Below are 13,778 nucleotides of genomic sequence, written 5' to 3'. Positions count from 1 at the left end.
GTATATTATGTACTATTTTCAGTGCATGTAGAAGCATGCCTCACGATTTATATAATTAAATCAAAAATCACTCTCTAGATGAATATTTTTAATTTTGGTCTGCTGGATGAAATTACTTCTTGTATTGTGCGGGTGGTTAATTACACTAACATTGTTAAAAGATCACACCAAAGTTTGAGTGTCTTTATACCCTATACCAATAGTTGAAAATTCATTTTAAAAATAATGTATAGAAAGAGTTATTTCAATTAATATAATCAAAAAGCATCAATTTCATCAAATGTGATGTAAACAATAATTATTCACACAAATCTATAACCCGAAATAGTCCAAATATACTTAGTTCTACCATCTAAAAACACTATTCACCTCCATGGAGAAGGTTTATGCATATAATGTCACAAGATACTAGTGATTTATACATTATATTTGCTAACTGGTTTAGGTAAATACACATAACACCTGATTTATATATTCTATACTAGCAATTCACTGATGATTATAGATATATAAATATCTAAGATATTTTAATTTTTAATGAAGAGGTGTGTAAGAATTTTGTTACTTTTATGCGGGCTTATTTGTTTAGTAGGAATAGGCATGTTAATGGTTATAAATACAGAGCTTGTGTCTAAATTAAATAAAAATAATCTAAAAGCCTGGATAGGCCTTGCACCTGCGCACATGAGTAGGCCGGCTTCTCTAGCTAACACTACTTTTACAGGAGTAGGCCAAGATAATTCCAATACAAACGTTTCTTTAAATATAGAAAGGAAGTTTCACAAAGTAGAAATTCCTTCTTCTTCCTCCTGCAATGACAAACCAGTATTAATTTTAAAAAAACCTTCTGACACTAAATTTTCTCATGCAAGGCGCTCCTCATCAAAGAATGCCACAGCACAGAAAAATAATAAGATAAATTCATGCAATGCTCCTATGTTTACTAAAAAGCAAATAGCTGATGCCATAATGATTGCTAAAAAGCAAATAGCTGATTCCATAAAAGAAAACCTGGCAATAAAATCCAATCCTACCAAAAGTCCTGTAACTAGCGCCATAAAAGACACAGTGCCGAAGCCCTTAGCGAAACCAAAAAGTATAATAGAAGCGTTAGAAACCATTTCTAAAAAGAATCCTCATTTGGTTAAGTCATCCTATTCTAATACAGATATTAATGAAATCATTAAGCACCAAAATAAAGTTGTAGTTGAAATTACTAGAAGTTTAGATGATATAGAAAAAAAAACTCTATGGGAGGTACTACAGGCATGCTCAAAAGAAATAACCATATATAACGACTATGATGACTTAAATACTAGCATAGATGTCTCTATTGAATATCCTGAGGCTATAAAGCCCTGCCTAATTGTTAAACATGCACTATTTTCGTACTATACCCCAAGAAATACGTGTGATGGTTCTTTGTCAATTAGTGGATTTTTCTTTAACCCGAATGAAAAGGCATTCAGTGAATATAAAATATTTCACTTTTTTAAAAAACTTACAATATCAAATACAACTGCTTGGACAAGTGCATTGAATCTATTGAATGATTTTAGTAATCTAAAAGAATTGTCTTTTGGCAAAGAAACAATTTTAAACACTAATAACAGTTTAGATCTGAGTCTACCCAACTTAGAAAGACTGAAAATACAATATGTCAACGAAAAATATGTAAATTTGCTACTTGACATATTAAACTTTTGTGTGTGCATTAAAGAAATAACTATAGAACAAATCGATTTAATAGACACTGATCGGCTGAATAGCATAGGAAATCTTGAAAATATAACTTCATTTACACTAAAAAATATAGTCTTTATTGGATTTCCAGATTTTACCTTTCTGGAAAAAATGAGTGCACTTAAAGAGTTGACTATGCAAAATATTTTCTATTCTTATACAGAAAAGTTTACAATAGAAAACTTGAGTGAAATTAAGCAGGATCCCTCGCGTTTAAATCCAGAATGCTTAGGCGAACCCACGCTGGATTTAAAAAAGAGAAATGCAGTTCATTTTTCAGATATGATAAATAGAAACAAAGCAATAGGCACGGCCATTTCGCCTACTAGTATTTATATAGATAGCAAACTATATAACGATCTAGGAATTCATAAAATGGTGCCTAAGCAAGAAAGTGAATATAATATTTACATTGGATTTTCAAAAAAGGCAGCGTCTAACTGGATAGATTCAGTTGTGCTGGGATTCTTTATAAATTATTCGCATATGGAGCTTTATATTGTTACCACGCAATTTATTTTTATTGACCATCAGCTACTTAACTATATGGAGTGCATTGACTTTCCATTTTTACATGCTGAAACTATTGATGAAATATTCTTTGTAAAGTCTCTGCTGGAACCTAGTAAAAACAAATTAATTAGTGTATTTTTTAAACAAATTATTAAGTATGCAGAATTTAATAAGATCAAAAATATACAAATTTCATCTTTATCGTGCTTTGCCACAGTAGATATATATGATATTATTGAAATTACTAATAATATGGCATATCTTGAAAGCGTAGAAATGCACAATGTTTCTTTTTCTCCAACCAAAACAATACCCAGAAACAGCAATGAAGAAAAGGCCCTGCAATCGTATGCTAAATATATTCAATCCGAGTTTAGTTTGTCTAGCTTTAGCTTCATGTTTGTTAAAAAAGAAAATATTCTTCGGATTACCAAGGCTGTGTGCATGGATCCTTAATTTGTCCTTAATATTCACTAGTTGCTGTTAAACTGCCTGTTGTTCTGTTTATCCACAGCTATTGACTATTTATAATATTGTTGTATAATTAATAAATATTTTACTTTTAAAATAAAGTGTATAGTACTGCTAATAATAACATGAATGGATTTATTTACAAGCAGTTTATATTTAAAAATAAAATAGAAGAAGAAAAGAAAAAAAAGGATAATGGAGTATATAAATGTAGAATGTTACAAGTAAAGGCAGGGAAACACACATAATAAGACAAATCAAGCTGTGATTTTAACAGCTTTATTACTATTAATAAGCATGCCGTGTAAAATATTTATTAGCTTGTTATATGATATGAAATAGAGATTTCTATTAAGTGAATATATTTAGTGCAAATGCAATATAAGAAACTGTGCAATCTGTTTTTCGGGTTTAAAACAGATTATTCATATAAGATTCTATTTATGTGAATATAGTTCAATTAGTTGATTTCTTAGAAAAAGTCATTAAGATACTTTAATGTTTATTGAATTTTGAATACGTATTTATATACCGTATAATCAATTTAATTTATACTGTCATGTTCATGTAAACATTCAGATAACCCGAATGTATTACGATACTAATGTTAGTCTTAGTATACAACACTTGATATTAATAATTACCCAAGAAAAGCTTTTGAAAAGCATAGGCGCCTGCTGTAAAGATAGCCAGAAACGTATTCAATGCCAGCTGGATTGCAGCACTGTTGTAAGAACAAACAGCTGTTGTGCTTTTTGTGGCATTAGGAGATATATAAACAACAGAGGGCAGAGAAGAGAGATCTTTTATAAAATCCATAGTATACACTTTTTTATCAAAGTAAATTTCGTTGTTTGTTATTCCTATGTACTCATTGGCATATTTTGCTACTCTCTGTATATAATCTACATAGGATTCTATGCTCTTCATGGCTCCACTGAGCTCATTACTGCTTTTATCCAGTGGATAGAATGGGCTTGTCTTATTGGTTAATACATTGTATTCATGTAAGTTCTCTAGCTTATTTTCAAAGCTTTCTAGAATTAAATTTAGCAGATCCATTGTCGTGGTTACTAAATACATTATTTCGTTAAACATGAAATTGGCATCATGCACATTGGCATTACATGTATTAACATTAGCAATGCTTTTTTTTGCATTTTCTAGTCTAGAGTCCATTTTTTTGAAATACTCGTCATTCATAGTATGGTCAGATGTTTCGTTATGCAAAAAGTCTTTTAAATCTTTTAATCCACATGTTGTTTCTATATTTGATATATTTTGAATAAGCTTAAGCACTCCAGATAGCTGATGAACAAAGCAGTTGCTTGTAAATTTCCATGTCTTTTTAAGTTGACTTATTTTTAATTCAGAAGTGCTTTTGCTATTGTTTCTTAAATCTATGTTAAATAAATAGTAGTTGGAATCAACGTATGCTCTTTCTTTAGTTACATTAAATTTCGGGTGGTATATTCCAAAATTTGATATCTCATAGAAAATATCGCTAATAAACATGGTTAAGCTTTTTTGGAGCTTGTTTATGTCTTCTTTAAGATTATTCAAACTACTTGAAATTGTGTCTAGTGTCGAGTAGTCAACTATTTTATCTATGAACTCGTTAGAGTTGTTATACTTTGTTATATCTTTAAAGGAATAGGGTTTGTATAATTTGGGCAAAAAAATTAATCCTAAAAACATGGTAGCTACTTGTTCATCATTCATTCCATACTCTTCCAATAAACCTTTTTGTTTATTTGGATTTTTTATTTTATAGTCTGTTTCAATCATGTCTTTAAAGTCTTCTTTTATAAATGGATAGTATTCATGTATTCTTGCACTAAGAATGGGCAAATCTATAATTTTTGGGCTCTGGCTCAATATATTAAACAATTCAGAAGAATTGCTACTTTGCTTTTTTATATCATTGTTAATAACAAATTTTTGTATTAATTCTTCAAAATATCTATCCCCGTCGGAAATTTGAAAACTACTAAACCATCTGTAATTTTGATGCTCTTGCGAATTATACAAATAAGCATTAAACTCTACCCCTGTAATATTGTTAAAAATTAATTCAAACTTATTTATCTGGCCCGTAATATAAAAGTAGTCCAAATAATTCTGCGAGTGGGTTTCCCGGGGGCTTCTTACATTTCTTTCTGGCTTTTCAGTGCTATTATTAGAAGCTATTGTATTTTTTTCATATTTTTGTATTGATGCATTTAGCATATTATTTGCATATTGACTAGCATCTTCTCTTTCAATTGCAGCCGAGTCTATGTTACGCAGAGCACTAATTATTCCTCTGTGTGTATTTACTTGTGGGGAGTGCGCTTGTACTGGTGCGTTGGCGGGTATCATAGATGCTTTTATTAGTCTAACATTTGTGCAGATTATTCCTACTACAAGTATAGAATATGTTATTATGGATTTTTTGCATTTAGAATATGACAGCTGGGGTTTCCCTCTTTCTTGTAAGTGTGAATTCTGATTGGTCATCTTAAATTTCATCTTTATTAATTTCCGAAACTATTATATAATTTTGGTCTCATCATTTGATCTCGATGAGCGGATCTGATTTCAATTGATGAACATTTCATAGATTATGTTCCATTGCTCCCCAGGAGGCGTAATGCCGCTGTCGAGGCGCGAATGGTTATGCCCACAGAGAATCAAGAGTGATATAATATTTTTATCTACTTTAAATCTTTTGCTGGAGATAGGCGCACTATCTCAAGTATCGGCGAACAGTTTGGTCGATGCGCTTCTTAGGGGGAAGTTACCTAAGCACGCATGGAGGACTCTGTTCTGAGACTATCCCAAAGCTAAGGCCCAGTGCGTAGACCGTAGCGTGAGTATCACTCGCGCGGTCGCACTATATCTCAGTGCCATCATCCCATTGAGAAGTGGCCGTATAAGGTCCTACTTTATAAGCCACGTTCCTCCACGCTAGCAGTCAAAGACATTAACTTGTTACAGCCGTCTTAGGAGAACGAGGAACAGCTTAGAGAGTGTGTGGCGCTCTATGGCCATCCGTTCGAGGGGCCTCGAATCTTATATCAATAAACTGTTTTAAACTAAAAAAAGCGCATTGGAGGATCGATCTTGGGCCTGCGCGCTTGAGTGGTGGTGTTGCCACAATTCGCAATATAACCCGAATTTATTAAAAACAGCCGGGGGGTTCCTCTTCTTCGTAAGTGTGAACTCCTATTTGTCATAATTAATTTTCGTTCTTTATTAAACTCCAGAAACTCTTATATAGTTCCTGTTCCCCCATCTTTTATGAATGCTACAAGCGTATTCATATCATAAATGATGCACACATATATATTACCATCACGCCAATTGTTTAATTGCTTCACAGGATGCAATGCCACCGCAGAGGCACGTGTGGTCTCCGTGCGCCCACAGAGAACCAATAAAAACAATTATTTATTTTTTACAGAGTTGAATGCGGGCTGTTCTGTTTTTTCAATAGTAGAATATTGTTCAAAATATATTTGTCTAACATTTCTTGAGTTTATTTTTGACTTTTCATTGCTGTTAATATATTCGCCATCTTCATACCTTTCTATTGATGTATCTAGCAAGGCTTTTAAGCGCTTAATGGCATTCTCTCTTTCACTTGCTTTTGGATTTGGATTCACATCACTAATAACATTAGTTGACCCTTTATGTATATGTGATTGTGGGGTGAGTATTGTTTCTGCTGCTGGCGCGTTGACTGGTACCATAGATGCCTTTACTAATCTAATGTTTGTGAAGATTATTCCTACCACATATACTGCGTATATTACTAATTGGTACTTAACGTGTGTTGTTTTATTACCTTTCATGCATAATAAAGCTAAAAACTCTTATATAGATTTATTTCTATCAAAATTGACGTGGCCCGAAATATAATACAAATAAGTACGATTCTTAAGTTGGAATAAAAATAAAAAGTAGTGCCTATTTTTCTATAGAGTCTAGTAGGCAAAAATACCGTTATAAATATGTTATAAGCAGAAGCACTGCCATTAGTACAGAAATTATAGACACCATGAATGCTAAAACGGGCAGGATAAATAGTTTAATATATGAGAGGTTTGTAAATACGCCATAAAATAACAAATACATGATATTATACAGCGATTTACTTGGTATAAAAGGTTCATATAAGCTGCGAAGCTCGAAATTCGGGTGTTTAAAATGATATAACATGAGAAAGATGCATTGGCAAAAGAGGCACTAAAAGAAAAATAATTTTATTTTATGTAAGCTAATGCTATAATTTATTAAAAATAAATGTTATTTATCCTTTGCATATTATGCACGGTTATTGTAAATAAAGACAGTATACAAATCCAAAAGAAAAGTTTCAGAAGAACATGATAGCATAAATTAAATCAGAAATATTTGGTGACACAACACATCAACATAAATTAAATTGATTATACGGTCTATAAACACGTATACAAATTAAATAAAAGTTTAAGTTTAAGAGTGCCTTTTCCTAAGAAAACAACTCTGGCTATGAATTTATATTACGATACATAGAGCAAGATTTTTAGTGTAAATTTTCGGATTATATTGTTATTGGATGCGTGTAATGGAATAAATAACATGGCATAGAATATAGTAATGTTATTGCGTTTTGTCAAAACAGAAGAAATAATATAGAGTACTCCTATATAAAGGGGCATATACAATAAATTATAAGATATAACATAACAAGTAACTTTAGAAGTGTAAGTATTATCATGGATGCGCATATGAGATTGAATAATCTTTATTTTTATTTGTGTATGCATATAACAGCCAAAGTTGGTATAAGATACACGCATGGATATATCTTTTGTTAATATATTGCTCATTTTTTGTGAACTATACATAATTTATTAAAAATAAAATATTATTTATGCCTTACAATTTTCATTTCTTCTATATAGATAATTAATGCTCTCTTTATTTGGGGCATCCAGTATATATTATGCATATTGGAGTATAACAATTCGGGTTAGTATTCTGTTTGCGTATATTTGTGTTTTGGTCTTTAGTAAAAGTTATTCTAATAAATAAATTCAAAAATTGGTGCTAGAATCTAGTGTGATGAAAGCACCAATTAAACCACGCCTAAATATAAAGAAAAATATATTCATTGCATTTGCTGCATATACTTAGAGTGATTTATGCATACAATGCTACAGTGCAGTAACTTCGGCTTTCGGGTTATATCTAGATATATCACAATTACAGGTATATACGTGGTTAATATCAGTTTTATATAACTTGTAATAATAAAGCACTGATGTTTACACAGATATAAATATCTAAGGCTTTCTATTTTTTAATGAAAAGGGTGAATATAAGGACTTTGCTATTTTTATATGTAATTGGATGTTTGGCAGGGATGAGCACATTACTTGCTGCGGATGCAGAGTTGCTCTTTAAGTTAGAAAACAGCGATGCTGCTGGCAGCGATGACTCTATATCAGTAAATGCCGTTAGCAGCAATTCTGTGAGAATAGAACAGTTCCACTCGAATACAATTGATTCTTCCGATGCAGAAATAAGTCTATCGAAAACAAAAGATCTATCAACTATTGAGTCTATGGTAGAATTGGCACTGCCTCTGGAAACAGCATTTAATCCAGAAAGTGTGTCTAGTGAATATAATACTACTACAGAAAAACAAATAAAACAAGAAAACGCGGGCATGGACAAGATTTTAGATATAGAACACATAATAAATCAGAGGCTAGCAGTAGAAACTTCACAGGGCATAGATTATGCTTTAACATATAGTGAAGAAGAAATTGAGTTGCTGGGGATTCTAGAAAGTATTTTTAGAAAAAATAAACACTTGTTTAAAACCTCGCATTATAATGATAAAAAAGCCATAAATGAAATTATTAAATATAAAAATGAAATTGTAGTTAAACTTACTAGAGCAACAGGAGAACTAGAAAAGAAAACACTGTGGGAAGTATTGCATGCATGCGGCAAAGAATTTTCCATAGATATAGACAATGTTCATTCAAATGATATTAAAAACATCATTCTTTTATATCCTATGCGAATGTTATCTATTTCTTCCATTAAATATGCAATTCTTACATACTATAACCCGCGTGAGATGAGCAATATTTGTTTGTCACTAGAAAAATTTATCTTTGGGCCCAATGAAAGTGTATTTAATCAATATGCGATATTTTTCTCGGCCAAAAAACTTATGCTAGACAACCTGGTTGTTTATACAGATACACTAAATGTATTGGATGATTTTAATAATCTAAAAGAACTTTCCTTTTACATGGGGTCTATTTTAAGCTCTAATGCAGAGTTAGAATTGTGTTTGCCAAAAAATTTAGAAAAACTAAAACTATGCTGTGTTGATAAAAAGAAAGTGACCTGGATATTAAGTGGGGTAAACTCTTGTCACTCTCTCAAAGAAATAGATATATCCGATATTGATTTCATAGACACTGAAGGGCTGAATAGCATGGCCAATTTAGAGAATATAACCACATTTACTCTTAACAATATAGTTATTTCGGGGTATCCAGACTTTGCATTTCTCAAAAAAATGCAGGCGCTTCAAAAGCTAATTATGGACAGGATTTTCTACTCATATAAAGACGATTTTGATCTAACGGACGTGCATGAGATCAAAAAAAATATTGAATATCTAAATCCAATAAGTCTACCAGATTACTCACCTGTTTTAGGGCAAATTGAGCCAGTCCAATATGCAGATGTGATTAAGAACAATAAAACTGTGGGGGATTATATTTCTCCTACTAATGTTTACATAAACAGTAAGCTATATAATGACTTAGGATTGTGCAAAGTAATTCCAAAGAAGGGACATGCGTGCACTATGTGTATTTTATTTACAGAAAAAGTAGACTATGTCTGGATATACTCAATTAAATTTATGTTTTCCATAAATAGTAAGCATACTTGTCTTAATATTAATGCCAAATCAGCTGCTTTGGCCAAGCCCATCTTACTTAATTACATTCGGTGTATTGATTTTCCATTCTCGGCTATCAACACTATTGATGAAATGTATTTTGTGAATTCGCTTAAAGAATTTAGTGAAAGCACCATAATTAGCATGTTCTATGACCAAATCCTAAAATATACAAAACATAATAAGATTAGAAGGCTGCAGTTAGTGTCTTTAGTCCAACCAGTCACAGTAGATATAACCCAAATTGTTATGTTTAATACCAACATGCCAGACCTTGAAGAGATATATTTCTCAAATATTGCTTTTACTAAAGCTAAAAACAATCCTAAAACTGCTGATGAAGAGCATGCTCTGGAATCCTATGCTGCATATATAACCCGAAGTAATGATTCTGCCAATTTTAAATGCAAGCTTATAAAAAATGGAAATAATTTTAAAATTATAGAATCCACATAGCCTTTCTAATGATTCGCCATCTAATTATATCAAGTAAAATAGCCCGATATAACATGAAAATTCATAAATTACTCCTAGGATATTTAAGTAGTGCATGTCCAGAAAATAGAAGAAAGCAATAATGCATTAAACCCCAGACTAACCATGAATAACATGGGATACTGTCTTACACCAAGATCATCTGATAGCTGCAGTAGAAGGTCCACACTATACGTCTTTATCTTAAACTATGCTACATCTGCCTGCACACCAGATCTATACAGTTTGGTAAAAATTAAATATATACACGTGTAATAGAGTATAAAAGTATTTTTTAATGGTGCACAGTAAACATCTATATTTACAGCCTTACCACTAGGTAGGTGTCTTCTATTGTATAATAAATACATTCGCCATTTAACCAAATAGGTAAATACTCAGTGCTTGTTCATGTATGCTTCTTTGACAAATGGCTTCTATTTTATTTGCATTTTCTATTCTTTCTGTATTAGAAATATTTATATTTTTAGTATTGGTTCTCTGCGGACACACATATACCATATGTGCATATGGTGTGCACTTCAGAAGTGGCATTCACTCGTACAGAGAAACTGAAGCAAGTAGTGACATCAAAATTTAAAAAGATGTCAGCTGCCATCTTGATATCTTATATACGAATCTATGATATTATGTGTTATTATTGTGATATCTTGCCAAATTGAGCTATATAATAGCTTCTGGTATTTATTAAATTTCAGATTTAGCTATTCCCACGTTATTTTATACTCAAAAAGGGAAAACTGACTTGTGTTAGATGTTCTGCACGCCCATATACTAACATGCAGCAGTAGTTCTAGTATAAAAATTAAAATTAAAAGAATATAGAAGAAGAAATTAAATATCTATCCCAAGCCAGTGAGAAGTGGCCTATGTAATACGATTCAGTAGTATAAAGATCTATGGGGCATCTGAGTACACTTGAGAATTTCGGGTTATTAGATTTGTTTGTTGGTATTGGAAATAAAGTAAAAAATATAGTACAAGTATAAGTTTATTAGAAATTCGAGTTATTTATTTTTTACAAAAATAAAAATATTATTAGTGTACACATTACATATTGAATTCATGTATTGTACTTTTTCTTATACAGAATAGTAAAAATAAGAAAATAAGAAGAAAAGGAACGAAAAGAGAAAAAGACAGAAGAATCGAAAAGTAGTACAAAGGCCATATATAGAATGGAACAAGATGGCATAAAGAGATCAGTAGAACATGGTACATAATATATAGAATATATGCAGGCACTTGTAGTATATTAATGACATACAAGCGGGCATAAGCAACCAGCTATTCTTAAATTCTTATGTGTATGGATGGATCTGTAATATTCGGGTTATAAATAGCCGCATAGAGATGTAAGAAGAAGTAGGAAACAGAAGAAGTTTAAAAGAAAGAAGCAGCGTAGGGAGCATCTTCTATTTATTTCCTTATTTATATAAACTTTGAAAGTTGTAGTAAATACTGCTATACTGTAAACACCAATCAAACAGTATACCAACTACATAACTGGCCAATTAATTAGACAGTGTTAATTTGATCAATCAATATAACGAAGAACCGTATTTGATTAGTTCGTTAAGAGGTAAGCAATAACCAATTAGTTGAAAGACCCCTCTAAATTAAAATATAAATATCAAAATAAAAGATCGTTAATTAGATGAAATTAAAAAAAACGAATCGGGTAATAAAAAATATTTTATTTATTCCCAGAATGAAAAACAGTAAGATCATAAAACTGTTATTGGCGATGTACACAGTGTGTGCAAGACTTGAGTTGAGTGATATAGAGACAATAGGAGATTCAGTAGTTATTGAAGAAGATAACTTGTTAATCCATCCAGACGGACCATTAAATCCGCTCAGAGGATATATCATGCACAAGAGCGGATGTATGTACAACAAACGATTATATGCGCCAGAAATAGACACAATGTATAAATTGGAACAAAAAGATGAAAATTACGAAACAATTTATGCTTATACAAGAGAGCCAGTAAATGACCTGGCATATGATGATATTTGTGAGGACACAAAAAAGAATGAATATCTCACACAGTCCCATGCACTGCTAGTCAAAATGTTTCCTTCGACCGACGGGTCATTTTCTATTGTATCAGGAAGACAGGATTCAATTTATTCATTTCTTATAAAAGATAGAGTAAAGCCAGAGTGCATGCACATTATGGCAGTCCTTTTCCTTCTGTCTGAGCAGGTGGATGTTCCTTTTACTATAGAAACAAAGAAAAAAGAGAAAAAACTTGTTCTGAAAAGTGCAGATGGAACAACTACATACATTAACCAGCCAAGAACAAACGAAAATTTACTGAGTCTTATTGAATTCCTTAAAAAGTATATAGACAACGAAGGGGTGAATCCAAGTACAATGGAAGGACTGCCCACTGAGCCAACCAACTATGAGCAGTTCATGACAGGAGAATTTTTGAACACATCCGAGTTCCTTATTCAGTCGTATATATACGAGTTTATTGACACAAAAGAAAAGTATATTGAGTTTGTAGAGGCTGTATATACTCTTTTGAATGACCAGATAAAAAATGAAAAGTCATACGAAAGAGTGCTTAACAAGTGCTTTGTAAAAGAAGGTGCACAATCAAACGAAATCGACCATACTAAGATTATTTGCGATCTTAAGGATACAATAGACAAGTATAAAATATTTCCATTCATGGATTCATCACAGCTTCCGTCCTATACTCGGGTTAAAGCATATGATCGGGAAAAGGGCGAGTTCATAAACAATGAAAGCAGAAAGTACTCCAACTGTGTAGAAGCAGGTATACTAGGACTAGTCTGCTGTTTAGTATATGATCCAAATAAAAAGAAGTACAATACAGACCATCTGCCCGACAATAAAGAAACTAAGCCACTGAAAGACTTCTTTAAAAAGTACACTGAGCCAAGAGAAGCCACTGACTATGAAATGCACGAGGATTGGTGTAGAGTGATAGCAGACTTGAAGAATGACAAGATTCTTTACTTAAAGGAGAAGACGAATGAGCTGGACAGCAGTTTGTTGAATATTCTCTATGTTTTATCGAATATAACTGGAAGCAAAGAAGAAGTAGTTAAAGAAATTGAGCACATAGAAGAACTTCTTGCTGATAAGAATATTAATGATAAGCTTGATATAGAAGAAAGCTTGACTACAATATTCAAGGAGCTATCAAATAACAAGAACCTTGAAGTAGAGTGTGACAAATTTATAGTAGGTACACGAGAAGATAAAAAGATGGACTTATTTGGTAAGTTTAAGCTAGTATATACTTTCAATAAGAAAAAAAATGGAATATTAGTAGGAATAGATTCTGGGCATTCCTCATTAAGCTTATTGGAAGACCTATTGTCTAGTGAAGACAAAAATATTATTAAAGAAAAGCTGACTGAAATACAGAATACTTATAGTAATATAGAGAGTTACACTGCATACACAATTAGACAGTACATAAACATAGAACTTGCTAAGATGGAGAAAAGGTCTGCATTAGGCCGAATTCAAGAAAGTATTAGAAATAACCATGATAATATAAATGATATTTTCCTTCACGGGATGATTCGATCAGTTGAACAAAAAGCAAGC

At 31.8% G+C, this 13,778-nt stretch overlaps 6 protein-coding genes across 6 annotated transcripts; 3 read left to right on the top strand and 3 right to left on the bottom strand.

The window, feature by feature from the left end:
* Positions 1-537: 537 nt before the first annotated feature.
* On the top strand, positions 538-2,712 carry NEPG_02366 (uncharacterized protein; the record flags this gene model as incomplete). Its single annotated transcript, XM_013204739.1, has 1 exon — positions 538-2,712. One exon carries the CDS (start codon positions 538-540, stop codon positions 2,710-2,712), a length of 2,175 nt encoding a protein of 724 aa, XP_013060193.1.
* A 648-nt stretch (positions 2,713-3,360) lies between these two features.
* On the bottom strand, positions 3,361-5,238 carry NEPG_02365 (uncharacterized protein; the record flags this gene model as incomplete). The annotated part of the gene is made up of 1 exon (XM_013204738.1): positions 3,361-5,238. The coding sequence occupies one exon, from the start codon at positions 5,236-5,238 to the stop codon at positions 3,361-3,363; it is 1,878 nt and encodes a 625-aa protein (XP_013060192.1).
* A 917-nt stretch (positions 5,239-6,155) lies between these two features.
* Positions 6,156-6,563, bottom strand: NEPG_02364 (uncharacterized protein; the record flags this gene model as incomplete). The annotated part of the gene is made up of 1 exon (XM_013204737.1): positions 6,156-6,563. The coding sequence occupies one exon, from the start codon at positions 6,561-6,563 to the stop codon at positions 6,156-6,158; it is 408 nt and encodes a 135-aa protein (XP_013060191.1).
* A 690-nt stretch (positions 6,564-7,253) lies between these two features.
* On the bottom strand, positions 7,254-7,601 carry NEPG_02363 (uncharacterized protein; the record flags this gene model as incomplete). Its single annotated transcript, XM_013204736.1, has 1 exon — positions 7,254-7,601. One exon carries the CDS (start codon positions 7,599-7,601, stop codon positions 7,254-7,256), a length of 348 nt encoding a protein of 115 aa, XP_013060190.1.
* A 458-nt stretch (positions 7,602-8,059) lies between these two features.
* Positions 8,060-10,141, top strand: NEPG_02362 (uncharacterized protein; the record flags this gene model as incomplete). The annotated part of the gene is made up of 1 exon (XM_013204735.1): positions 8,060-10,141. One exon carries the CDS (start codon positions 8,060-8,062, stop codon positions 10,139-10,141), a length of 2,082 nt encoding a protein of 693 aa, XP_013060189.1.
* Positions 10,142-11,851: 1,710 nt separating this feature from the next.
* NEPG_02361 (uncharacterized protein) lies at positions 11,852-13,778 on the top strand (the record flags this gene model as incomplete). The annotated part of the gene is made up of 1 exon (XM_013204734.1): positions 11,852-13,778. A coding segment is annotated over exon 1 (1,887 nt), but the record flags the coding sequence as incomplete, so codon positions are not given.

This window comes from Nematocida parisii (assembly GCF_000250985.1).
Source record: "Nematocida parisii ERTm1 unplaced genomic scaffold supercont1.7, whole genome shotgun sequence".
Lineage (NCBI taxonomy): Eukaryota > Fungi > Microsporidia > Nematocida > Nematocida parisii.
The sequence above is the reverse complement of the archived record's forward strand: the minus strand, read 5'-3'. Positions and strand labels throughout refer to the sequence as shown.